The sequence below is a fragment of the Patagioenas fasciata genome, chromosome 6 (genome assembly GCF_037038585.1).
Source record: "Patagioenas fasciata isolate bPatFas1 chromosome 6, bPatFas1.hap1, whole genome shotgun sequence".
NCBI lineage: Eukaryota > Metazoa > Chordata > Aves > Columbiformes > Columbidae > Patagioenas > Patagioenas fasciata.
In genome coordinates, this window is record NC_092525.1 from 19,622,524 (window position 1) to 19,648,664 (window position 26,141).

Consider the following 26,141-nt stretch of genomic DNA (forward strand, 5'->3'; position numbering starts at 1 on the left):
TGGTTCACAGTGTCGTGTTTCTGGCAGGACTGGTCTCTTCCAATGGGCACTTGTGGAAGCAGCAGAGGAGGTTCACCTTGTCCACCCTCTGAAACTTCGGCTTGGGGAAGAGGAGCCTGGAGGAGCGCATCCAGGAGGAGTGCCGGTACCTCGTGGATGCGTTTGGGGAGGAGCAGGGTAAGTGTCGTGGCCCCTTGTAAGCTTTGATGAAGGCAGAAACCAGTATGGCCCATTCTAATATCACTTATGATTCACTGCTTGCTGAAAAATGCCTCACCTTGCAAGCGGTGCTAGCACCCTGCCAGCACCCCAGCTCCCTTTACAGGTGACTTTCTCTCAGACTGACAGGTGAAGGCAACTGAGTAACCCCCAAAGCATTTTTCATAGCCCAGCTTCAGCCTGCTGCTCTCTTGGAGATCTCCAGAACATCCCGTGTGTGTATAAGCACCGATGTTTCCAATGAATTCACATGATGTCTGCTCTTCTGCAGACCTGGTTTTCCAACCTAAACAAACTTCTCCACAGTCTGACTGAAGTGGGATGAAGGGTGGGATGTTTGCTGCACAATGGGGCTGCCCAGCCAAGCTTGGCCAGATCCTCAGGTGGTGAGGAGTCCTGGGAGTGCAGTGACACAGGAGGGTGCCCATCAGGGGCCACTCATTTCACTCCTATTTGTTGAATAATTTACCTCTGACAACTGTGTTTTCTTGTTCTTTTCTTGTAAGACTCAAAGAAAATTGATTATTCCCTTTACCTTCTGCAGGAAGTCCTTTTGACCCTCACTTGAAAATCAATAACGCTGTTTCAAACATCATCTGCTCCGTCACCTTTGGCAATCGTTTTGACTACCATGATGAGGACTTCCAAAAACTGCTGCACCTGCTAGATGAGACCCTTACCCTTAATGGAGCCATCATGACCCAGGTACAGACTTCTGCCACCAACATGGACAGTGTGCACTCTGCAGTGCCGAAGTTTCTCCTGTGGAGTCAACCTAAAAACCTACAGTGTTTTCATCACCAAACCTTCTTGTCAGTGCCTAATACTCGCACAATGTCGATTTGCCCATTATTTTTTTTGCCCATTTTTCCAGCTGTGCAGTGTTCTTGTCATCTCTCTCACCCAACATCACCTTTCCCGACGATTAACTGCCAACGTGCCTGCTGTAATGCCGGATAGTGCATGAGTCTCTCTGGAATGACAGGAATTCCAACCCCTTGTCATGCTCTCCTGGAGCTCAGCTCTTCCCACTAACTCCAGCAGTTTAGTCAATGTGGCACTGCAGGTTCCTTAGGTTTTGATATCAGAAGGTCTGTTTCCATCCTCTATTCAATTTGCCTCACTTCTTTTCCCTCCAAAGCTGTACAACGCTTTCCCATCCATAATAAAGTTCTTCCCTGGAGTCCACCAAACCATGTTTAGAAACTCAAGATTACTGAAATGTTTTGTGAAGGAGAGGATTGACAAACACAAGGAGGATTGGAACCCCTCGGAGAGCCGGGACTTCATCGACTGCTACCTGCAAGAGATAGCCAAGGTCAGCACCGCAGAGCAAAGCCCTCTGCAGCGAGGCTTAGAAATCCAGAGGGATGAGAAATGAGCCCAAATTCTCCATCTGAGTTGCTTCTGTGGCCAGTTATGGGCTTAGGATGGGCATCAGGTTCAGGGCATCCATCTAGAGGATGGAGGTGCAGGGGGCCAGCAGTTTCTGCCAAAATCCTTGGGGTTGACTTGGACTAAGCCTGGTGTCAGGGCAGCCCTCACTGTTCATGTGGCACTAACACACTTCTTTGTGAAGGACAACGGCGATGGCATCTTCCAGGAGGAAAACCTTGTGGCATGTGCAGTTGACTTGTTCTTAGCTGGGACCGAGACCACTTCAACAACCATCCACTGTGCTCTGCTGTTTATGGCCATGTATCCAGAAATCCAAGGTACGATCAGTACACTGTCAGCACTTTTTCATGCTTTTAGTCCCTACAGCTTTGTAAGACCCTCTTTTTGTGAGAGAGAAATGGGGACTCTCCCTGTACTCACACAAAAAAGAGGTGCGAACAGTGGTAGGTGCCCCAGGTCAGTCCTTGGGGGACTAAGCATCTATTTCTTTTCCTTGTACCTTGTCTGATTCCTGCTCTTTCCCACCAGCCCGCGTGCAAGCAGAGATCGACACGGTCATCGGGCAGGGGCGACAACCAGCCCTGGATGACAGGAGCAACATGCCCTACACCAGCGCCGTCATCCACGAAGTGCAGAGGAAAGGCAACCTCATCCCTTTCAGTGTGCCAAGAATGACAGTGAAGGACACAGTCGTGGATGGCTTCCGCATACCAAAGGTAACCCCACTGCTGAGCAATGAGACTTTAGCAAGAGATGCCACAGTTCACTTCTATTGAACATGTATTTTTACCATGCAAACAATGTTTTCCAGTACACTGAGTCATGCAGAGCACTGGGGGTGACACCCCCACTGCACACACCGTTGAGGCATAGATCCCATCTCACAGCTTTTGCAGGAACTTGGGCCCAAGACTAGAGCAGATAAAAGTGATGCTGATGAGGGAAAAATGTACATCTATAATCACTACACCTCAGAAAAAAGGAATGAGTAGGAAAAATTGACCATTCAGAGTGTGTTGTACAAATAATTGCACCAGAGTTTGACTATGGTTGTTCTTATAGGAGAGGAGACTGGAAAATAGAAATGCCATGTGTGCTCTCAATGATAGAGAAAGTGCAGTGTATTTTTCTCCTCGTAGGGAACAAGCGTGGTTACAAATTTAACATCCCTCCTGTTTGACAAGAACGAGTGGAAAACCCCTGACATTTTTAACCCCGGGCATTTCCTGAAGGATGGTCAGTTCTGGAAAAGAGAGTCTTTTATACCATTTTCTATAGGTAAGATTTCCTGGAAGTTGGTGCTTCAGTGTGAGGTCCTGGACTGGGGCTTCCGACAGCATGACGGGACACAGAGGAAAATAGTGATGGGAAGGACAGATGTTGGCTGCACCCTGGGAGGTGCTGCTCATGTAGTGCTCACATGGCCACCCCAAAGCACCACAACCGACAGTCTGAGCTCCTTCTTGTCCCACTTCACCAGCATAAAAGTGAGATGAGGATGAATTACAGACCATAAAAGTGCCAGAGACCCTAGAAACACCTTCACCAGGCAGATCATTGTCCTGGGCTCCTGCTCCCACATGACTGGAGTCACTAGAGGCTTCACTGTTGCCATCACAGGTGACCCAGCCATCAGTGTCCCCAACGACATTCCTTTTACCACCCCTCTCTCCCCTTATACAGAGGTTCCCTTAGAAGTCCTGTAACTGGGAATGCAGCCCATACTGTAACGCTGATGCAATTATTGGGAAGCTCAGTTTAGCATGCAAAACTTATCCTGGAAAGGGGGTAACATGCCTGGGTCGTGGTGCTAAGGGAAGGCAGAGGCTGTTGTGGCAGCAAGAGCAGCTGGGCAGCCAGCACAGGCTGAGGAAGCCATGGGTGACTGTCTCCGCAGGGAAGCGCTCCTGCCCGGGTGAGCTGCTGGCCCGCACTGAGCTCTTCCTCTTCTTCACGGCTCTGCTCCAGAAATTCACCTTCCAGGCGCCACCGGACACCACACTCAGCCTCCAGTTCAAGCAGGGTATCACAGTAAGCCCGAAACCCTACAAGATCTGTGCTGTGCCTCGATAGGGAAGCCTTGGCCACTGTCCTCACAGGGAAAATCCTTTGCCATGGATGCTGAAAATGAGCCGTCAGCTGCTCCCCTGGGTTGGTGGAATGATCACCCGGGTCCAGGGAAAGGCTGAGAGGTTTGCTGCTTTCTTTCCAAGCAATTGCAAAATAATTTCTTTTATGAGCAGACTTTGCACTCTGTATCACATGGGAAAAGTGATCAGCCTGCGATCTGCCAGGGCACTTTCAGGCTTGCAATAGTGTATGGTAAATCAACGAGGGGCTTGGGCCTTTCCTGCTTTCATGACGAATGGCCATGCTTCCCACTGGCAGGAGAAGGAGCAACACTTTAGAGACTGCAGTGTTCAGGCTGTGGCTTTGAGTTGTGGAGGAGCACTAATAGCCTTTACTTTGTAACAGTCATGCAAGTACTCATTGCCATCAGTTAGTGATTCTGTTATCCTTGACATGTAATCCATTTAAAAAAATCAACACCTCTCTTTCTAGAGCATCAATAAATTCTTACCAAAAAATCATTGTCATGAAGCATGCTGTAAAGTGAAGACCACCACAGGCCATTTCCAGCACTGGCTGTAGCCTTCAGCCCTGCCTCATGTTTTGGGAGGGGAGCAGGGGGCTGCGAGCCCACCGGGGCAGAGGCAGCCGCACAGCACCCAACTCATGTCCCTGCGGCATTGCTCTCCAGTAGCAGAGAGGCTGGCACTGTAACAGCAAAGGCAATTCCTACAGAACTGATAAACATCACTGATCCTGACAGGACAAGGAACTAGCAGGGAAACCATCAAAGCCTTTGGCCAGGTCCTGGCGTGTCACGGCAACAACACTGTGACACCCCCATGGAGTACAGTGCTCTCCACTCTGACAGAACCCTCAATAAATCATCTGTATTTGTAGCTACAGATGTGTTAGGTCCTGCCTCTTAGAACCTGCTGAATCCTCTCCATTTACCTGCCCGGCATCACCGAGTGGCTGGTGTGTCCGGGGGGCAGAGGGATGAGCTCCAGCAACACACAGTGCATGGCTGAGCCTGCTGCATTCAACAGCCTTGTGAAGAAAAGGGTCCCTGGGAAAATACCAGCAGCAAATTTTGATCATTTTAATCCATCACATGCAAGGTGAAACAGTCCCAGGATTCACAACTGATGGTTCACACCAGTAAATGCATCGACTCAGTAAGAGTTGCACTGTGGGACCCCGGCAAGGTCCCTGAGCACAGGGAGCTGCAGCTGCCAGCAGCGGGACCGGGGCCGGCTGCAGGAACCCACGGCACAGCACAGCCCCAATCAATTCTCAGGGTAGATTTGACATGGCAAGTGAGGGATTTCTGAAAGAAATCATTTCATACCTCACATTTCTTCTTGCAGTTGTTCCAGCTGCAGCTGTGCATGAAAATACTTCTTCGTCACTGCAGCATTTGGATCATCAGGAGAGTTGTCTAATTGCTCTGGCCTGTCCTTCATAATCTCAATTTCTGACACTAAGCTGTTTCTTTCATCCTGGAGGGCAGTCACCTGGTACAGATAAAACAGGGTCAACATTGTCAGACCTGTCCATCTGGGAAGAACTGAAGCAAGACAGCTGTATGTCACCAATGAAAAAGGTTGAGCATGTAGAAATTTTGCAATGTGATTTTGATATCTATATTTAAGCATACAGATGTCTTAGTGTATGACCACTATGAAATGGGCAAACGAATGATCCCTCCATAAACAGACACATTTTTGGAACTGAAACCATGATAAAGGTAGACAGCATAATAGGGAGTGAAATTGGCACTTTCATTCAAAAAGTTACCGTGGACACCATACAGAAAGCTGTGAGCATCAGTGCAAATGTGCTCTCCATCTTGCTGGTACTTCACAATCAACAGCAGGATGGTGCTGGGCAGCACACTAACACAGCACTGCCACGCGCTCAGCACTGAATGGTCACGCAAGAAGCGGCTTCAGGCACTATGAGAGAGCAAGCACACACACAAAAGAAACCTGAACAGCTTCATGCAGAGCATGCATTTTTTGCAAGGATCAAGCAAGTTTGGTATTGTAAGTGTTCACAGCTTAAGCAAATGAGAAGAACACTTCACTGAAACCCTAAGTGTCTTTAACAGCCATTAAATTGGAAAGGTTTAAGAGGATAAAACCTTTAAAGATTTTCTAGTAAAAGCTGATAGTTTTAACATCCTGTCAAACATGAGAGCGTGTGTTACTTAACTGCTATTTTAACAGGGTTCACTGCTTTTTCAGTTGTCGAAGGATGTATTCATGCTCGTGAGCTACAAAAAAGAGACGAGAGGAAAAGGTTAAATTAGAGGTTCAATATCCGTCTTCTGAGCACCAGTTGTATTTAGAGCCACTGTTACCTTGATGAGGGTGCAATTACACATCACATATTCTGCAACAAAGTCAGTGTTTAGCGCTTGCCTCCCTCCACACTCTGCTTCACATTCCCTTAAGCTCAGAGAGGAGAGTGACAGTCGAGCTGTGAGCTGGATCACTGCTATGATCCAATTCAGAACAAATTAAGATTGAAGAGGGAGCACATTGTGGCAAGAAAAGAGTTGGATAATCAGAGAATCATTTGAGTTGGAAGGGACTTTCATACTCACTCAGTCAAACCCCTGCATAAGCAGGGACATCTTCACCAGCTCAGGTTGCTCAGAGCCCCATCCAGCCTGGCCTGGGATGTCTCCAGGAATGGGACATCTGCTCTGGGCAACCTGGGCCAGGCTCTCACCACCCTCATTGTCAAAAATGTCTTCCTCATGTCCAGCCTGAATCTGCCCTCTTCTAGTTTAAAACCATCACCCCATGTCCTGTCACAACAGGCCCTGCTAAAAATTCTGTCCCCATCTTTTTATTGCCCCCTTTTAGGTACAGAAAGGCCACAACAAGGTCTCCCCAGAGCCTTCTCGTCTCCAGGCAGAACAACCCCAGCTGTCTCACTCAGCCTGTCCTCCCAGCAGAGCTGTTCCAGCCCCTGATCATTTCTGGGGCTCCTCTGGCCCCTCTCCAACAGGTCCATGTCTGTCCTGTGCTGCGGACCCCAGAGCTGGACACAGGACTCCAGGTGGGGTCTCACCAGAGCGGAGCAGAAGGGCAGGATCACCTCCCTCCACCTGCTGCCCATGCTCATTGTGATGCAGCCCTTTTGTTCTGGCAAAAAACGCAAGTTTTGAAAACCAAATAACTGCTGGTTTAATTAACTGACCTTTTATACAAGACAAAGCAAAGGTAGAACGTTAAGGGTTTTGGGGCTAGACCACAAAGATGAGAGAATTAATTCTACCAATATTAAAAAAAAAATGAATTAAAAGTGTTTCCAAATTCAGTTGTTCCCAAGCCTTCAAAAGCTTCTCAGAAACCTAAAGAAGTTCTAATTCTGGCCTGGCCAGAGAGCCAGAAGGGCTTACCACTCAATATCATATCTAAGCCCAGGTGAGACCAGGAAGGATAAGATGATCTGGAACATTTTTCTATACCATACCTATGATGTAATTGTAATCAAGCTCCATATAAAATACAGCAATCTGGTTTGTTATTGTTGTTGTTTTTTTTTTCCTCAAAATTCATCACCCTTTAAGGGCTACTGTAGTCATCCTGCATGAGACACAAGAAACTATAATTGTTCCTGTATCCAGGAGGATTTGTAACTTCTCTCCCAGCTTCCAAGTGAGTATCAGAAAACCTACACGTGCTGCTGAATCCGTTGTGTGGTGTAGAAAAGGCAGGAGCAGGTTGCTCTGCGTTCACGTGTCTGCACAGACCAGGAAATGACGGTGCTTGGAAACGGCTGCAGACCCTGGACGGCTGTTTACTTCCTCCGTACACAAACCGGATGCAGTAAAACCGAAAGTCATGAGTCAGGTGGGTTGTGAAAGGTTTGCGTAACCTTACCTCTGATGGCTCTGCTGACCTGGGCCTTGGTTAATAACTATTTGTCCTAGTGAAGAAAGTTTTGCAAAAGAGGAAAGTGAGAGGCGCTCGCAGTAGCTGGAGCCTCCCCCGCACTGTGAAGCCGACACTGGGACACGGTTGGTGAGAGAACCACGGTGAGGAGAGCGTGGGGCTTGTGACGAGCTGCGGGCTCGTGGGAACAGCTTGGCGGGGCTGCCAGAAGGTTTCAATCCTGGCTCTGCCAAGCTCCTTTCTGTCCTTTACAGAAGGATGAGGATCCCCAGGGTTTTGTAAAGCAGCGGTGGGAAGTGGAAGGAAGAGCAGGGGATTTTTTAGTGTGTGTTTGCTTTTTTTAAAGAGATCAGAGGAAAGGCTTGAGTTCTATCTGGAAGAGGTTTAATCCAACCTGGCAATGCAGGATTCTGGACGCAGATTCCAGACCAGGTCAGCAAAAGCCACCCCATGCTGTCTTGTCTCTGTGCCCACAGCTGTACCAGCACATTGACCATCTGCCCCTGCTCCTGGGCTTCCCTGGTGCCCCTTGAGCTCAGCCTGCCCTGACCTGCTGCAGGACACGTCCCTGCAGAGCCCCACAATCCAGCCATGCTGCGTTTCCTCTGGGAGAGCATCTCCATTCAAGTGCTCCTCGTCTTCCTCGTTGTTTTCCTGCTTGTTGCTGACTACATGAAGCACAAAAAGCCCAAGAACTTCCCTCCACAACCCTTCTATCTCCCCATGGTGGGGCACATGTACCTGATGAACTTCAGCAATCCTGCAATTACACTGCAGAAGGTAAGGGGCTGGGGGGTACTATGTCAAAGGGATGGAGGGAGCTGTGTCTGTGCCACCTTTGGAGTGTGGGGAGGGGTTAGCTGAACCCAGGGCCCAAAAAGGGGCACTCAATCCACTGCAGCCAAAGACCTTTCCCATACTTGGAATCCCAGAATTTTCTCTGATTGAGTCCACATTTAAACTAAAATAGACAGCATTAAAAAAAATATGCAAAACACCTATCAATTAATTAGTGCAATGAAGTTGCGCACTTTAGTAAGAGTTCCGTAAGATTGTTGTGGCAAACCCACAAGTTTTGAAAGTCAATGAACTGTGGTTTAATTAACTGACCACTTATGCAAGAGAAAGCAAAACTAGTGCATTAAAAGTTGTTGGGCCAGACCACAAATATGAAGAATTAATTAATTCTGCTGACATAAAGAAATGAAATGCTTCCAAATTCAGTTGCTCCCCAAGCCTTCAAAAAGCTCCTTGGAGGCCTGAAGAAGTTCTACTTCTGGGCTGGCCAGAGAGCCCCAGTCCTGGCAATACAGAAGGGCTCAGCACCTGCTATCACAACTAATCCCAGGTGAGACCAGGAAGCCAGAAGATCGTCTGGCGAGTTTTTCTATATCATACCCTTTAAAAAACTCTCATCAAGCACCATAGTCCATAATTCCTTGCAGGATCTTCTTCAGATTACTGGACTAATTTTTGCACATGAAAGATGAGGTTATAGGTTTTATTAAATTCTTAATTTTGCTGAAATAAAATAATAATCTATAATAATATGTTCACATAGCAGCTCTATCAGAGGAGCTTGTAATGACAGGGGAAGAGAAATATCACAAGAGAAAATCCTCATGCAGCAATGCTGGAAGGCACTTAAACCATCAACAGACAGTTCAAGTTCCTTTAAGAGAACTTAAGAAGTCTGAGCTTAATTCTATGGGTTTTGGACTGCAAGATATTCTCAGGACAGACAATATCCAACCCCACATACTTCTACTAACTCTAGTTTAGAATACCTTTATTCTCCAGTTGTCACCAACATCATCCTTAATCCTTAATGAGATTTAGCCAAGATGCATCAAACCAAGCAACATCTCTGAAACAAAATTAAATGGTTAAACATCAACAAACACACAAATAAATGAAGATACCAGAGTCCCAGCATTAAATCATCAGCTGTTTGACTACAGTATCTAATGACACACAAACTCCTGGAGACCAGAAGTTATACCTATGTCACAGGAAATTTCTATCCTGACAGCTGAATTAAGACACTGCCTTCCGGGGCAGGAAAGATTTTTGTACATGCTTGAGCTTGCTACAGCGAGGAACACAAGGATGTGAAGGCCTTTGTCATTTGCTGACATGCTGAATGTTTATACCTGTTTACAGAAATGGAGTTACGCCCTTTAGGAAGAGTACCATACATTGTTCTGGCAAAACCCTGGAGGTCAAAAGTCAATTAACTGGTGGTTTAGTTACCTGGCCGATTACACAAGTAAACGTACCAAGTTAAGAGTTCTTGGGCAAGTCCTCAAATATGATAGAACTAATTAATACTACCAACTTAATTAAAAAAAGGAATTAAAATGCTTCCAAATTCAGTTGCTCCCCAAGCCTTCAAGAGGCTCCTCATAAGCCTAAGAAGTTCTGCTTCTGGGCTGGCCAGAGACCCTCGGTCTTGCCAACATGAAATGGCAGTTGTCAGCAAATGGCAAAATTCTACTTTATTTTTTTTTTTAATGCAAAATTCATCACCCCTTAGTGGCTGCTGTACTCAGCCTGCATGAGAAACAGCAAAGAATAATCATTGCTACGTCCAGGAGGATAAAACCTAGACCAGGGCTGCTGAATCTGTTGTGTGGTGTAGAAAAGGCAGGAGCAGGTTGCTCTGCGTGCACGTGTCTGCACAGACCAGGAAATGACGGTGCTTGGAAACAGCTGCAGACCCTGGACGGCTGTTTACTTCCTCCCTACATGAACCGGATGCACCGAAACTGAAAGTCTTGAGTCAGATGGGTTGCGAAAGGTTTGTGCAACATTCTCTCTGATGTCTCTGCTGACCTTGGACTTGTTTAATGACCATTTGACCTAGCGAACAAAGTTTTTCAAACGAGGAAAGTGAGAGGCACTTGGAGCAGCTGGACCTCCCAGGCACAGAAGAAGGCAGCGCTGGGACACGGGCGGTGAGAGAAACACAGGGAGGAGGGAGATGGAGGCCTCTGATGAGCCATGGGCTCATGGGAACGGCACAGCAAGGCTGCCAGAAGGTTTTAATCCCGGCCCCAAAAAGCTCCTTTTTGTCCTTTACACAAGGACGTGATTCCCTGGGGTTTTCTAAAGCAGCGGTGGGAGGTGGAAACAAGAGTGTGAGATTTCTTGTTGTGTGTTTTTTTTAAAGAGATCAGAGGAAAGGCTTGAGTTTTATCTGGAAGAGGTTTAATCAAACTGTCCTTACTCCAATCTGGCAAAACAGGATTCTGGATGCAGATTCCAGATCAGGTCAGCAAAAGCCACTCCATGCTGTCTTGTCTCTGTGCCCACAGCTGTGCCAGCGCGTTGCACATCTGCCACTGGCCCCTGGGGTTCTGTGGTGTCTCACGATCTCAACCTGCCCTGACCTGCCACAGGACACGTCCCTGCAGAGCCCCACCACCCAACCATGCTGCGTTTCCTCTGGGAGAGCATCTCCATCCAGGTGCTCCTTGTCTTCCTTGTTGTGTTCCTGCTCGTTGCCGACTACATGAAGCACAGAAAGCCCAAGGGCTTCCCTCCACAACCTTTCTATCTCCCCATCGTGGGGCACATGTACCTGATGAACTTCAGCAATCCCATGATGGCAGTACAGAAGGTAACAGGGTGGTGGGTACTGTAGGGAAGGGGAGGGAAGGGGTTGTTTCTCTGCCACCTTTGGAGTGTGGGAAGGGGGGTAACCTGAACCCCATGGCCCAGGAGGACTTGCAGGAGCTCACCCCAGGGCGAGCAGGAGGTTTGCCCGTAGTCAGCAGCAACGCGGATGAAGTTTGCCCAGGCATGAAGAAGGGGACAATTGTGGAGCAATCCTTTGGGCAAAGGGCAAGCCCTGACACCACGGGTGCTGTCACAGTTGTAGGAGCTCCATAGGTCTCACTGTGCACTGGAAGGGTATTTGGGAAGGGAGTGAAACAAAAGCTGGAAAAACACAGGACTGAAAAATCAAACTGGCAGAGCTTTGTGTGATTTATGGCAAATAATCTTCAGCTCCTCATCTGTGATTTGGGAAAAGAGGAAAGGAAAAAAGACCACACAGACAAGCAGGCACTTGCGCAAACACCCTGTCTCCCCTCCTGCTCTCAGCTTCCCTTATTTTCACTTGTGTGTCCTGCCAGGCCATCCCTGTCATGACAGACACACTGATTGCAAATGCAACTCCTTGTGTTTTTTTTCTCATCCTCCCAGCTTATTGAAAAATATGGTGACATCTTCGGCATGGACATGGGCAGTGAATCATATGTGATCATTAATGGGCTGCGGATGCTTAAGGAAGTTCTTGTAAACCAAGGGGAAAACTTCCTCGATCGCCCTGAATTGCCTGTTGCTGGGGAGGTATTCAAGAACAGGGGTGAGTTCTCCCTCAGGACACAGATCTCATCCATAAAATCAAAGCGCTGACCCTGCAGAGGTCCAGCACAGCTGGACATAAGGCAGAGCCCTCGAGCATTTTCCCCCTCAATGGAGGGATCTGCCTTGGCTTACATTACCATGTTTCTGGCAGGAGTGCTCACTTCCAATGGGCGCTTGTGGAAGCAGCAGAGGAGGTTCACCTTGTCCACCCTCCGAAACTTCGGCTTGGGGAAGAGGAGCCTGGAGGAGCGCATCCAGGAGGAGTGCCGGTACCTCGTGGATGCGTTTGGGGATGAGCAGGGTAAGTGCCATGGCCCCTCGTAAGCTATGATGAAGGCAGAAACCAGTACGGTATGTTACAATTTCACTCATGAGTTGCTGCACGCTGAAAAATGCCTCACCTTGGAAAAGATGCTAGCACCCTGCCAGCACCCCAGCTCCCTTTTACAGGTGATTTTCCTTCAGACTGTCGAGTGAGTGGAGCTGGGTAACCCCCAAAGTATTATTCATAGCCCACCTTCAGCCTGCTGCTCTCTTGGAGATCTCCAGAACATCCTGTGTGTGTATAAGCACCGATGTTTCCAGTGAATTCACATGATGTCTGCTCTTCTGCAGACCTGGCTTTCCAACCTAAACAAACTTCTCCACAGTCTGACTGAAGTGGGATGAAGGGTGGGATGTTTCCTGCAAAATGGAGCTGCCCAGCTAAGCTTGGCCGGATCCTCGGGTGGCGAGGAGTCCTGGGAGTGCAGTGATACAGGAGGATGCCCATCAGGGGCCACTCATTTCGCTCCTATTTGTTGAATAGTTTATCTCTGACAACTGCAATTTCTTCTGCTTTTCTGGTAAGACCAGTTGATCATTCCTGTTGCCTTCTGCAGGGAGTCCTTTTGACCCTCACTTTAAAATCAATAACGCCGTTTCAAACATCATCTGTTCTGTCACCTTTGGCAATCGCTTTGACTACCATGATGAGGACTTCCAAAAATTGCTGCAGCTGATAGACGAGACCCTTACCCTCAGCGGGGCCACCATGAGCCAGGTACAGACTCCTGTAGCCAACACAGGCAGTGTGCACTTTTGCAGTGACATGGTTTCTCCTGTGGAGTCAACCTCAAAGCCTGTAGGTTTTTCATCAGAAAACTTGGTTGTCATTCGCTGTTCCCCTAATTTCTCTCTGCCCTTTTTTTCCAGCTGTGCAATGTGCTTGTCATTCTCACCCAACATCACCTTTCCTACCCATAAACTGCCAACCCGGCTGCTGCAATGACAGGTAGTGCATGAGTCTCTCTGTGACAGAAATACCAATCTCTTGTCAAGCTCTCTTGGAGTTCAACTGTTTCCACCAACACCAGCAATTCACTCAGCTAGGCCCTGTAGGCTCCTTAGGTTTTGATATCAGAAGGTCTATTTCCATCCTCTATTCAATTTATCTCTCTCCTGTTCTCTCCAAAGCTGTACAATGCTTTCCCATCCATAATAAAGTTCTTCCCTGGAGCCCACCAAACCGTTTTTAAAAACTCAAGGTTGATGAGAAATTTTGTGAAAGAGAGGATCAACAAACACAAGGAGGACTGGAACCCCTCGGAGAGCCGGGACTTCATCGACTGCTACCTGCAGGAGATAGCCAAGGTCAGCACCGCAGAGCAAAGCCCTCTGCAGCGGGGCTTAGAAATCCAGAGGGATGAGAAATGAGCCCAAATTCTCCATCTGAGTTGCCTCTGTGGCCACTTATGAGCTTAGGATGGACATCAGGTTCAGGGCACCCATCTAGAGGATGGAGGTGCAGGGGGCCAGCAGTTTCTGCCAAAATGCTTGGGGTTGACTTGGACTAAGCCTGGTGTCAGGGCAGCCCTCGCTGTTTGTGTGTCACTAATACATCTTTTTGTGAAGAACAACAGCGATGGCATCTTCCAGGAGGAAAACCTCATGGCATGTGCAGTTGACTTGTTCTTAGCTGGGACCGAGACCACTTCAACAACCATCCGCTGGGCTCTGCTGTTTATGGCCATGTATCCAGAAATTCAAGGTACAATCAGTGAACTGTCAGCACTTTTTCATTATTTTATCCCTCACAGCTTAGTAAGACCCTCTTTTTTGTGAGAGAGAAATGGGAATTCTCCCTGTACTCACACAAAAAAGAGGTGCGAACAGAGGCAGGTTATCCATGTCAGTCTTTGGGGGACCCTCACAGGAAGCACCCCACATTGTTCCAAGGTGATCTTGTTGGTTTTTTTTTTCCCTTGTACCTTGTCTGATCCCTGCTCTTTCCCACCAGCCCGCGTGCAAGCAGAGATCGACACGGTCATCGGGCAGGGGCGGCAGCCAGCCCTGGATGACAGGAGCAACATGCCCTACACCAGCGCCGTCATCCACGAAGTGCAGAGGAAAGGCAACATCAGTCCTTTTGGCGGGCCAAGAATGACAGTGAAGGACACAGTCGTGGATGGCTTCCGCATACCAAAGGTAACCCCACTGCTGAGCAGTGAGACTTTAGCAAGAGACTCCCCATTCCCCAGGTATGTTTCACCGGGCCAGGTCCATCCTGTGCAGACAGGAGTAGAGACAGAGTGTATTTTTGCCATCCAAACAATGGGCCCAAGACTAGAGCAGATAAAAGTGATGCTGATGATGGAAAAATCTGGGTCCATAATCATTGAGCCTCTGAGCAGAGAAGAGGCAGGAAACACTGATGATGCATGCAGCAGAATTAACAATTTGATTTTCTCCTCTTAGGGCACTAGTGTGCTCACAAATTTCACCTCTGTGTTGTTTGACAAGAAGGAATGGGAAACTCCTGACATTTTTAACCCCGGGCATTTCCTGAAGGATGGTCAGTTCTGGAGAAGAGAGGCTTTTATACCATTTTCCATAGGTAAGAATTGCTGGAATTTGGTGTTTCTGTACTTCTGCACTGAAACAGAGATTCCCTCTACACAGTGAGGACAAGAGGAAAACAGTGATGGAAAGGGCAGATGTTGCTGGGAGGTGCTGCTCAAGAAGTACTCCCATGGACACTCCGTAAAAATGCTAGAGAACCTAGAAACACGGTCCCCAAAGCAGAGCATTGCCCTAGGATCCTGCTCCCACATGGCTGAGGTCACTGGAGGCTTCACTGTTGCCATCACAGGGGACCCAGACAACAGCTTCCCCAAGGACATTCCTTTTACCACCCCTCTTTCCCATACCACCATCATACACCTTCTCTGTCCCCTCTCTTCGGCGTAGCTCAAACCAACCACTTCTCCCAGCATGGGCACGTCCAGACCGTGCGTGTCAGCACAGCTTATCTAAGCAGGGGAGGATTCAGTGCCTGTACATACGGTTACACACATGCGCGCTCAAAAGTCCTGTAACTGGGAATGCAGCCCATGCTGTAATGCTAATGCTGTTATTTGGGAGCTCAGTGGGGATGCAGAAGTCATCCAGGAAAGGGGGTAATGTGCCTGGGCCGTGGTGCTAAGGGAAGGCAGAGGCTGTTGTGGCAGCAAGAGCAGCTGGGCAGCCAGCACAGGCTGAGGAAGCCATGGGTGACTGTCTCCGCAGGGAAGCGCTCCTGCCCGGGTGAGCTGCTGGCCCGCACCGAGCTCTTCCTCTTCTTCACGGCTCTGCTCCAGAAATTCACCTTCCAGGCACCACCGGACACCACACTGAGCCTCCAGTCCAAGATGGGCATCACATGGGGCCCAAAACCCTACAAGATTTGTGCTGTGCCTCGGTAGGGAAGCCTTGGCCACCGTCCTCACAGGGAAAATCCTTTGTTACGAATCCTGAAAACGAGACCTCAGCTGCTCCCCTGGGTTGGTGGGAACAACCACCCATCTCTGGGTAGCTGGGCATTTTGTTGGTTTCTTTCCAAGCAATTGCAAAATAATTTCTTTTACAAGCAGACTTTGCACTTTGTATCACATGGGAAAAGTGATCAGCCTGCGATCTGCCAGGGCACTTTCAGGCTTGCAATAGTGCACTGTAAATCAGTGAGGGGCTTGGGCCTTTCCTGCTTTCATCATGAATGGCCACACTTCCCAGTGGCAGGAGAAGGAGCAACACTTTAGAGACTGCAGTGTTCAGGCTGTGGCTGTGAGTTGTGAAAGAGCACTACAAGCCTTTGCTTTAAAACATTCATGCAAGTACTCATTGCTAACTGGTCTTTGTTATCCTTGACTAGTAATCCATTAAAAAAGTCACTCAAATACATCTTATTCTTGTGCATCTGTAAATCCTTACCAAAACTCTTTTGTCATGAGATCCTGTACAAAGTGAAAACCAACACACGCCATTTCCAGCACCGACTGTAGCCTTCAGCCCTGCCCCCATGTTTTTGGCAGGGGGCTGGAAGACCACCAGGCAGAGGCAGCCGCACAGCACCCGACCCATGTCCCTGCAGCATTGCTCTCCAGTAGCAGAGAGGCTGGCACTGTAACAGCAAAGGCAATTCTTACAGAACTGATGAACATCACTGATCCTGACAGGACAATCAGCCTAGCACGGAAAACATCAAAGTCTATGGCTGGGTCAGGTGTGTCACAGCAACAACACTGTGACACCCACATGGAGCAAAGTGCTCTCCACTCTGACAGAACCCTGAATAAATCATCTGCACTTGTAGCTATAAAAGTAATAAGTGTCATTAACAGCCATAAAATGGAAAAGGATTAAGACAATAGAACCTTTAAAAGCTTTCTATTGAAACCTGGTTTTGTTAATTTTAACATCCCATCAAACATAACAGCATGTAGCATGTTAGTTAACTGCTATTTAAACAGGGACAATATACTTCTTAGGTTATGTTTTCCTGAATCCTACAGAAAACCTATCTTTCTTATACTCTCGGAAAACACCAAGAAAGACAGAGACCTTACTAGTGAAATAGTTTAACTGAGAAGTGTCAGTCAATATTAGGGCTTCAAATAAACACAGTTTTATAATCCCCTAAACATATCATGGTGACAAAATTAGATTAAGTATCAGATACTTAGAGTATACAGTATTAGAAACAGTTTCCTCATGATCATCATTTACAAGTCTCTCAGTCAAACAGCTGTAAAAAACAAAGCAGTGATTAATCTACTAGTCCAGGAGGTGTTGTCCTTGTGGGTTCATGTGTGGAAGGACCCATTATTTCCTTGTTCATGAGCTACAGAAAGAAGCCACCAGAAAAGGAGGTTTATTTAGATATTAAATATCTGTAAATTCACAGTCTACTGAGCACCAGTTGTATTTAACACCATGGCCTTGCATCCATTCAATATATCAAAATATATTATTTATAATAATGAAACAACAGCTCATGGTTGCTGAAGTATTTAAACAAATCTAGAATAAGATGATGGTATTTTTGGCCCACTCCTCTTCACGTTAACCACATTAACAGTAATATCTTATTGCATGAATCTCCTCTCTATTGAAGCAATTGCTACCCCCTAGTCAGTTCAAAATAGAGTGAGCCAAAGAACAGGACTTCACTTACTTAATTCAATAGCTAACCCACTTTGTGTCACCTTAACTGCCATTAAGCACATGATGGGAACATTATCCTGTCTCCAATACAAAGATGTACACAGTAAGTTTGTCAACAACTAAAGGCTTCACTTCTTGCTCAGGAATTACAGTTTTATTTCTAGACCTTCTACAGAAAGAAGGTTTGTTTAGTCAACAAACAAGAGGCTTATGGATTCATCTCTCCCAACAGGACATTTATAGCATTAAAGACAATGTAGTCAATTGAAATCTACGCTTTAAAGCCAACTACCAGTTCCACTGTTACTTTGTGTGGATGAAGCAGTTCACAAAGACCGATAAATGGGTATTTGCATTCTCAACTGACAGCATGAGGCTGTGAATTATTACTCACCTCTCGAATAGCAGTCAGGAAAACATATTGAGCAGAGTCTTCAAGGGTCTTGATCTTCTCTATGTGTTCTGTGAAAAAGAATTTGTAGTGACTCCTGACAAAGTTCATCTTAATGGCCTGAATAGCACAACATACCACTTGCACAAAGATCCAGAAGAAACTGTTCCTACAAAGCTGCTTGAAAACACGTAGTGCTCTTTTTATACAGAGCACTACCATGAATCAACCAGGCGTAGACAACACAGATGTCTTTAACTCATCTGTTAGAGGGCTTCATACATGGCAGCCAGATGTCACACACTGAGCCTCTCTTGAGCCAGCAAAGACCCTGCCCAATGTTTGTCTCCAGCCCTCAGTGCGAATGTGTGTTTGGGAAAGGGGCACTCAATCCACTGCAGCCAAAGACCTTTCCCATACTTGGAATCCCAGAATTTTCTCTGATTGAGTCCACATTTAAACTAAAATAGACAGCATTAAAAAAAATATGCAAAACACCTATCAATTAATTAGTGCAATGAAGTTGCGCACTTTAGTAAGAGTTCCGTAAGATTGTTGTGGCAAACCCACAAGTTTTGAAAGTCAATGAACTGTGGTTTAATTAACTGACCACTTATGCAAGAGAAAGCAAAACTAGTGCATTAAAAGTTGTTGGGCCAGACCACAAATATGAAGAATTAATTAATTCTGCTGACATAAAGAAATGAAATGCTTCCAAATTCAGTTGCTCCCCAAGCCTTCAAAAAGCTCCTTGGAGGCCTGAAGAAGTTCTACTTCTGGGCTGGCCAGAGAGCCCCAGTCCTGGCAATACAGAAGGGCTCAGCACCTGCTATCACAACTAATCCCAGGTGAGACCAGGAAGCCAGAAGATCGTCTGGCGAGTTTTTCTATATCATACCCTTTAAAAAACTCTCATCAAGCACCATAGTCCATAACTCCTTGCAGGATCTTCTTCAGATTACTGGACTAATTTTTGCACATGAAAGATGAGGTTATAGGTTTTATTAAATTCTTAATTTTGCTGAAATAAAATAATAATCTATAATAATATGTTCACATAGCAGCTCTATCAGAGGAGCTTGTAATGACAGGGGAAGAGAAATATCACAAGAGAAAATCCTCATGCAGCAATGCTGGAAGGCACTTAAACCATCAACAGACAGTTCAAGTTCCTTTAAGAGAACCTAAGAAGTCTGAGCTTAATTCTATAGGTTTTGGACTGCAAGATATTCTCAGGACAGACAATATCCAACCCCACATACTTCTACTAACTCTAGTTTAGAATACCTTTATTCTCCAGTTGTCACCAACATCATCCTTAATGAGATTTAGCCAAGATGCATCAAACCAAGCAACATCTCTGAAACAAAATTAAATGGTTAAACATCAACAAACACACAAATAAATGAAGATACCAGAGTCCCAGCATTAAATCATCAGCTGTTTGACTACAGTATCTAATGACACACAAACTCCTGGAGACCAGAAGTTATACCTATGTCACAGGAAATTTCTATCCTGACAGCTGAATTAAGACACTGCCTTCCGGGGCAGGAAAGATTTTTGTACATGCTTGAGCTTGCTACAGCGAGGAACACAAGGATGTGAAGGCCTTTGTCATTTGCTGACATGCTGAATGTTTATACCTGTTTACAGAAATGGAGTTACGCCCTTTAGGAAGAGTACCATACATTGTTCTGGCAAAACCCTGGAGGTCAAAAGTCAATTAACTGGTGGTTTAGTTACCTGGCCGATTACACAAGTAAACGTACCAAGTTAAGAGTTCTTGGGCAAGTCCTCAAATATGATAGAACTAATTAATACTACCAACTTAATTAAAAAAAGGAATTAAAATGCTTCCAAATTCAGTTGCTCCCCAAGCCTTCAAGAGGCTCCTCATAAGCCTAAGAAGTTCTGCTTCTGGGCTGGCCAGAGACCCTCGGTCTTGCCAACATGAAATGGCAGTTGTCAGCAAATGGCAAAATTCTACTTTATTTTTTTTTTTAATGCAAAATTCATCACCCCTTAGTGGCTGCTGTACTCAGCCTGCATGAGAAACAGCAAAGAATAATCATTGCTACGTCCAGGAGGATAAAACCTAGACCAGGGCTGCTGAATCCGTTGTGTGGTGTAGAAAAGGCAGGAGCAGGTTGCTCTGCGTGCACTTGTCTGCACAGACCAGGAAATGACGGTGCTTGGAAACAGCTGCAGACCCTGGACGGCTGTTTACTTCCTCCCTACATGAACCGGATGCACCGAAACTGAAAGTCTTGAGTCAGATGGGTTGCGAAAAGTTTGTGCAACATTCTCTCTGATGTCTCTGCTGACCTTGGACTTGTTTAATGACCATTTGACCTAGCGAACAAAGTTTTTCAAACAAGGAAAGTGAGAGGCACTTGGAGCAGCTGGACCTCCCAGGCACAGAAGAAGGCAGCGCTGGGACACGGGCGGTGAGAGAAACACAGGGAGGAGGGAGATGGGGGCCTCTGATGAGCCATGGGCTCATGGGAACGGCACAGCAAGGCTGCCAGAAGGTTTTAATCCCGGCCCCAAAAAGCTCCTTTTTGTCCTTTACACAAGGACGTGATTCCCTGGGGTTTTCTAAAGCAGCGGTGGGAGGTGGAAACAAGAGTGTGAGATTTCTTGTTGTGTGTTTTTTTTAAAGAGATCAGAGGAAAGGCTTGAGTTTTATCTGGAAGAGGTTTAATCAAACTGTCCTTACTCCAATCTGGCAAAACAGGATTCTGGACGCAGATTCCAGATCAGGTCAGCAAAAGCCACTCCATGCTGTCCTGTGTCTGTGCCCACAGCTGTGCCAGCGCGTTGCACATCTGCCACTGGCCCTGGGGTTCTGTGGTGTCTCACGATCTCAACCTGCCCTGACCTGCCACAGGACACGTCCCTGCAGAGCCCCACCACCCAACCATGCTGCGTTTCCTCTGGGAGAGCATCTCCATCCAGGTGCTCCTCGTCTTCCTTGTTGTGTTCCTGCTCGTTGCCGACTACATGAAGCACAGAAAGCCTAAGGGCTTCCCTCCACAACCTTTCTATCTCCCCATCGTGGGGCACATGTACCTGATGAACTTCAGCAATCCCATGATGGCAATGCAGAAGGTAACAGGGTGGTGGGTACTGTAGGGAAGGGGAGGGAAGGGGTTGTTTCTCTGCCACCTTTGGAGTGTGGGAAGGGGGGTAACCCGAACCCCATGGCCCAGGAGGACTTGCAGGAGCTCACCCCAGGGCGAGCAGGAGGTTTGCCCTTAGTCAGCAGCAACGCGGATGAAGTTTGCCCAGGCATGAAGAAGGGGACAATTGTGGAGCAATCCTTTGGGCAAAGGGCAAGCCCTGACACCACGGGTGCTGTCACAGTTGTAGGAGCTCCATAGGTCTCACTGTGCACTGGAAGGGTATTTGGGAAGGGAGTGAAACAAAAGCTGGAAAAACACAGGACTGAAAAATCAAACTGGCAGAGCTTTGTGTGATTTATGGCAAATAATCTTCAGCTCCTCATCTGTGATTTGGGAAAAGAGGAAAGGAAAAAAGACCACACAGACAAGCAGACACTTGCGCAAACACCCTGTCTCCCCTCCTGCTCTCAGCTTCCCTTATTTTCACTTGTGTGTCCTGCCAGGCCATCCCTGTCATGACAGACACACTGATTGCAAATGCAACTCGTGTTTTTTTTCTCATCCTCCCAGCTTATTGAAAAATATGGTGACATCTTCGGCGTGGACATGGGCACTGAATCATTTGTGATCATTAATGGGCTGCGGATGCTTAGGGAAGTTCTTGTAAACCAAGGGGAAAATTTCCTCGATCGCCCTGAAATGCATCTTAGTCAGGAGATCTTCAGCAACAGGGGTGAGTTCTCCCTCAGGACACAGATCTCAGCCATAAAATCAAAGCGCTGACCCTGCAGAGGTCCAGCACAGCTGGACATAAGGCAGAGCCCTAGAGCATTTTCCCCCCTCAATGGAGGGATCTGCCTTGGCTCACAGTGTTGTGTCTGTGGCAGGGCTGCTGTCTTCCAACGGGCACTTGTGGAAGCAGCAGAGGAGGTTCACCTTGTCCACCCTCCGAAACTTTGGCTTGGGGAAGAGGAGTCTGGAGGAGCGCATCCAGGAGGAGTGCCGGTACCTCGTGGATGCGTTTGGGGAGGAGCAGGGTAAGTGCCATGTCCCCTCATAAGCTGTGATGAAGGCAGAAACCAGTACGGTATGTTACAATTTCACTCATGAGTCACTGCATGCTGAAAAATGCCTCACCTTGAAAAAGATGCTAGCACCCTGCCAGCACCCCAGCTCCCTTTTACAGGTGATTTTCCCTTAGACTGAGAAGAGAAGGCATCTGGGTAACCCCCAAACCATCATTCATAGCCCACCTTCAGCCTGCTGCTCTCTTGGAGATCTCCAGAACATCCCGTGTGTGTAGGCACCAATGTTTCCCATGAAGTCATGTGATGTCTGCTCTTCTGCAGACCTGGCTTTCCAACCTAAACAAACTTCTCCACAGTCTGACTGAAATGGGACAAAGGGTGGGATGTTTGCTGCACAATGGGGCTGTCCAGCCAAGCTTGGCCAGATCCTGGGGTGGTGAGGAGTCCTGGGAACACAGTGACACAGGAGGGTGCCCATCAGGGGCCACTCATTTCGCTTCTATTTGTTGACTAGATGATATATAACAACTGTGTTTTCTTGTTCTTTTCTGGTAAGACTCAAAGAAAATTTATCATTCCCTTTGCATTCTGCAGGGGATCCTTTTGACCCTCACTTTAAAATCAATAACGCCGTTTCAAACATCATCTGCTCCATCACCTTTGGCAATCGCTTTGAATACCATGATGAGGACTTCCAAAAATTGCTGCAGCTGATAGATGAAACCCTTACCCTTAACGGGGCCATCATGAGCCAGGTACAGACTCCTGCCACCAACATGGGCAGTGTGCACTTTTGCAGTGCTATAGTTTCTCCTGCACAGTCAACCTCAATATCTCTAGCGTTTTCAGCAGCAAAATTTATTGCCATTCACTATTACCATAATTTATTTCTGCCTTTTTTCCAGCTGTTCAATGTTCATGCCACTCTCTCACACAACACCACCTTGCCTACCCATAAACTGCCAGCCTGCCTGCTGTAATGACAGGTAGTGCATGAATCTCTTTGGAGTGACAGGAATACCAATCGCTTCTCAACCTCTACCAGAGATCAGCTATTTCCACCAACTCCAGCAATTCACTCAGCTAGGCCCTGTAGGCTCCTCAGGTTTTGATATCAGAAGGTCTGTTTCCATCCTCTATTCAATTTGCCTCTCTCCTGTTCTCTCCAAAGCTGTACAATGCTTTCCCATCCATAATAAAGTTCTTCCCTGGAGCCCACCAATCCATTTTTAGAAACTCAAGATTACTGAAAAGTTTTGTGAAAGAGAGGATTGACAAACACAAGGAGGACTGGAACCCCTCGGAGAGCCGGGACTTCATCGACTGCTACCTGCAGGAGATAGCCAAGGTCAGCACCGCAGAGCAAAGCCCTCTGCAGCGGAGCTTAGAAATCCAGAGGGATGAGAAATGAGCCCAAATTCTCCATCTGAGTTGCTTCTGTGGCCAGTTATGGGCTTAGGATGAACATCAGGTTCAGGGCACCCATCTAGAGGATGGAGGTGCAGGGGGCCAGCAGTTTCTGCCAAAATGCTTGGGGTTGACTTGGACTAAGCCTGGTGTCAGGGCAGCCCTCACTGTTCGTGCATCACTAATACATCTTTTTGTGAAGGACAACGGCAATGGCATCTTCCAGGAGGAAAACCTCATGGCATGTGCAGTCGACTTGCTGTTAGCCGGGACTGAGACCACTTCAACAACTATCCGCTGGGCATTGCTGTATATGGCCATGTATCCAGAAATTCAAGGTACAATCATTAAATTATCAGCACTTTTTAATTATTTTAGCCCTTGCAGCTTTGTAAGACCCTTTTTTTCATGACAGATAAATGGTTCATCTCCCTGTATTCACACAAAAAATCAGTGCAAACTGTGTCAGATTTCCCATGTCAGTCTCACATCAATCACCCCACGTTGTTCCAAGGTGGTTTTGATTAGTTTTGGTTTTTTCACTTGTACCTTGTCTGATCCCTGCTCTTTTCCACCAGCCCGCGTGCAAGCAGAGATCGACACGGTCATCGGGCAGGGGCGGCAGCCAGCCCTGGATGACAGGAGCAACATGCCCTACACCAGCGCCGTCATCCACGAAGTGCAGAGGAAAAGCAACATTGTCCCTTTCGGTGTGCCAAGAATGACAGTGAAGGACACAGTTGTGGATGGTTTCCGCATACCAAAGGTAACCCCACTGCTGAGCAATGGGACTTTAGCAAGAGACTCCCCATTCCCCAGGTATGTTTCACTGGGCCAGGTCCATCCTGTGCAGACACGAGTAGAGACAGAGTCACTCAGCCCTGGCCACCGTTTTTACCATCCAAACAATGTTCTCCAGCACACTGAGTGGTGCAGAGTGCTGGGGGTGACACCCCCACTGCACACACTGTTGAGGTACAGATGCCATCTCACAGCTTTTACAGAAACTTGGGCCCAAGACGAGAGCAGATAAAAGTGATGCTGAAGAAGCAAAAACGAGGGTCTATCATCACTGAGTCTCCGGACAAGAATTAGCAGAATTTGACTACAGATGTTCCTAACCGAGGGGAGACTTGGAAATACAAAGGCTCCTCCTGCTCTCAGTAATAAAGTGCAATTTATTTTTCTTTTTCTCCTCTTAGGGCACTACTGTGCTCACAAATTTAACCTCTGTGATGTTTGACCAGAACGAGTGGGAAACTCCTGATGCTTTTAACCCCGGGCATTTCCTGAAAGATGGTCAGTTCTGGAAAAGAGAGTCTTTTGTACCGTTTGCTATAGGTAAGATTTGTTGGATTTTGATGCTTTGGTGCTGAGACAATGAGATGAGGAAAAGGCCAATGTTGGCTGCGCCCTGGGAGTTGCTGCTCAAGCAGTGCTCACACGGACAACCCATAAAAATGCCAGATACCCTAGAAACAGCTTCACTAAGCAGAGCATTGCCTTGTGCTCTTGCTCCCACATGGCCGAGGTCACTAGAGGCTTCACTGTTGTCATCACAGGGGACCCAGACAACAGCTTCCCCAAGGACATTCCTTTTACCACCCCTCTTGCCCATACCACCATCATACACCTTCTCTGTCCCCTCTCTTTGGCATAGCTCAAACCAACCACTTCTCCCAGCATGGGCACATCCAGACCGTGTGTGTCAGCACAGCTTATCTATGCAGGGGAGGATTCAGTGCCTGTACATACGGTTACACGCATGTGCCCTCTAAAGTCCTGTAACTGGGGATGCAGCCCATGCTGTAACGCTAATGCTGTTATTGGGGAGTTAACTTTAGATGCAAAACTCATCCAGGAAAGGGGGTAACATGCCTGGACCATGGTGCTAAGGGAAGGCAGAGGCTGTTGTGGCAGCAAAGGAACTGGGCAACCAGCGCAGGCTGAGGAAGCCATGGGTGACTGTCTCCGCAGGGAAGCGCTCCTGCCCGGGTGAGCTGCTGGCCCGCACCGAGCTCTTCCTCTTCTTCACGGCTTTGCTCCAGAAATTCACCTTCCAGGTGCCACCGGACACCACACTCGGCCTCCAGTTCAAGCTGGGCATCACGCTTACCCCAAAGCCCTACAAGATCTGTGCTGTGCCTCGGTAAGGAAGCCTTGGCCACCGTCCTCACAGGGAAAATCCTTTGTTAGGGATGCTGGAAATGAGCCCTCGGCTGCTCCCCTGGGTGGTGGTAACAACCACCTGGCTCCAGAGAGACACCGGACAGTTTGTTGGTTTCTTTTCAAGCAATTGCAAAATAAATTCTTTTACAACCAGACTTCTCACTCTGTATCACATGGGAAAAGTGATCAGCCTGGGATCTGCCAGGGCACTTTTAGTCTTGCGATAGGGCACTGTCAATGAGGGAGGAGCTTGGGCCGTTCGTACTTGACCTACTAATATGCCACGGTTTTAGATTCTCTTATCCCATTTAAAAAACAAAAAAAAAGTCACTCCAACACATTTCTATCATGTGTACCAATAAATCCTTACCAAAACGTTTTTGTCATGAAGTATTCTTCAAAGTGAATACCACCACAGGCCATTTCCAGCACTGGCTGTAGCCTTCAGCCCTGCCCTATGTTCCAGGAATGGAACAGGGGGCTGTGAGCCCACCGGGGTAGAGGCAGCTGCACAGCACCCGACCCATGTCCCTGCGGCATTGCTCTCCAGTAGCAGAGAGGCTGGCACTGTAACAGCAAAGGCAAT

General features: G+C 47.4%; 2 protein-coding genes, 1 long non-coding RNA gene and 1 pseudogene across 10 annotated transcripts; 3 read left to right on the forward strand and 1 right to left on the reverse strand.

The window, feature by feature from the left end:
- LOC136103661 (cytochrome P450 2J2-like) overlaps positions 1-3,690 on the forward strand; it is a 4,755-nt pseudogene extending 1,065 nt beyond the window's left edge.
- A 227-nt stretch (positions 3,691-3,917) lies between these two features.
- Positions 3,918-6,005, reverse strand: LOC139828279 (uncharacterized). The gene is made up of 3 exons (XR_011739714.1): positions 5,905-6,005; positions 5,039-5,204; positions 3,918-3,998 (listed from the first exon to the last, which is right to left on the reverse strand). It is a non-coding gene; the product is annotated as an uncharacterized lncRNA (long non-coding RNA).
- Positions 6,006-10,308: 4,303 nt separating this feature from the next.
- On the forward strand, positions 10,309-16,169 carry LOC136103545 (cytochrome P450 2J2-like). 5 transcript variants are annotated; one of them, XM_071810141.1, is made up of 11 exons: positions 10,405-10,555; positions 10,771-10,871; positions 11,000-11,220; positions 11,808-11,970; positions 12,124-12,273; positions 12,854-13,014; positions 13,428-13,604; positions 13,866-14,001; positions 14,251-14,438; positions 14,709-14,847; positions 15,519-16,169. In XM_071810141.1, the coding sequence occupies exons 3-11, from the start codon at positions 11,032-11,034 to the stop codon at positions 15,692-15,694; spliced, it is 1,479 nt and encodes a 492-aa protein (XP_071666242.1). In that variant the 5' UTR covers positions 10,405-10,555; positions 10,771-10,871; positions 11,000-11,031; the 3' UTR covers positions 15,695-16,169. The 5 variants fall into 5 exon arrangements, with proteins under 5 accessions (XP_071666240.1, XP_071666242.1, XP_065697753.2 ...); XM_071810139.1 differs by lacking the exons at positions 10,405-10,555; positions 10,771-10,871 and adding an exon at positions 10,309-10,398 and having other exon boundaries at positions 10,916-11,220; XM_065841681.2 differs by lacking the exon at positions 10,771-10,871 and having other exon boundaries at positions 10,916-11,220.
- Positions 16,170-20,053: 3,884 nt separating this feature from the next.
- LOC136103544 (cytochrome P450 2J2-like) lies at positions 20,054-25,930 on the forward strand. 4 transcript variants are annotated; one of them, XM_065841677.2, is made up of 11 exons: positions 20,054-20,273; positions 20,489-20,589; positions 20,717-20,937; positions 21,522-21,684; positions 21,839-21,988; positions 22,574-22,734; positions 23,151-23,327; positions 23,589-23,724; positions 23,965-24,152; positions 24,589-24,727; positions 25,364-25,930. In XM_065841677.2, exons 3-11 carry the CDS (start codon positions 20,749-20,751, stop codon positions 25,537-25,539), a joined length of 1,479 nt encoding a protein of 492 aa, XP_065697749.2. In that variant the 5' UTR covers positions 20,054-20,273; positions 20,489-20,589; positions 20,717-20,748; the 3' UTR covers positions 25,540-25,930. The 4 variants fall into 4 exon arrangements, with proteins under 4 accessions (XP_065697749.2, XP_065697752.2, XP_065697751.2 ...); XM_065841680.2 differs by lacking the exon at positions 20,489-20,589 and having other exon boundaries at positions 20,634-20,937; positions 23,613-23,724; XM_065841679.2 differs by lacking the exon at positions 20,489-20,589.
- The last annotated feature ends 211 nt before the right edge of the window (positions 25,931-26,141 follow it).

Bases quoted from the DNA above. Each gene is read 5' to 3' on its own strand.
- LOC136103545 (XM_071810139.1), top strand. From the start codon at position 11,032: ATGCTGCGTTTCCTCTGGGAGAGCATCTCCATCCAGGTGCTCCTTGTC. The intron at 11,971-12,123 runs GTGAGTTCTCCC...TGTTTCTGGCAG, and splicing joins GGAGGTATTCAAGAACAGGG to GAGTGCTCACTTCCAATGGG. The intron at 13,015-13,427 runs GTACAGACTCCT...TTCTCTCCAAAG, and splicing joins GCGGGGCCACCATGAGCCAG to CTGTACAATGCTTTCCCATC.
- LOC136103544 (XM_065841677.2), top strand. From the start codon at position 20,749: ATGCTGCGTTTCCTCTGGGAGAGCATCTCCATCCAGGTGCTCCTCGTC. The intron at 20,938-21,521 runs GTAACAGGGTGG...TCATCCTCCCAG, and splicing joins CCATGATGGCAATGCAGAAG to CTTATTGAAAAATATGGTGA. The intron at 21,685-21,838 runs GTGAGTTCTCCC...TGTCTGTGGCAG, and splicing joins GGAGATCTTCAGCAACAGGG to GGCTGCTGTCTTCCAACGGG.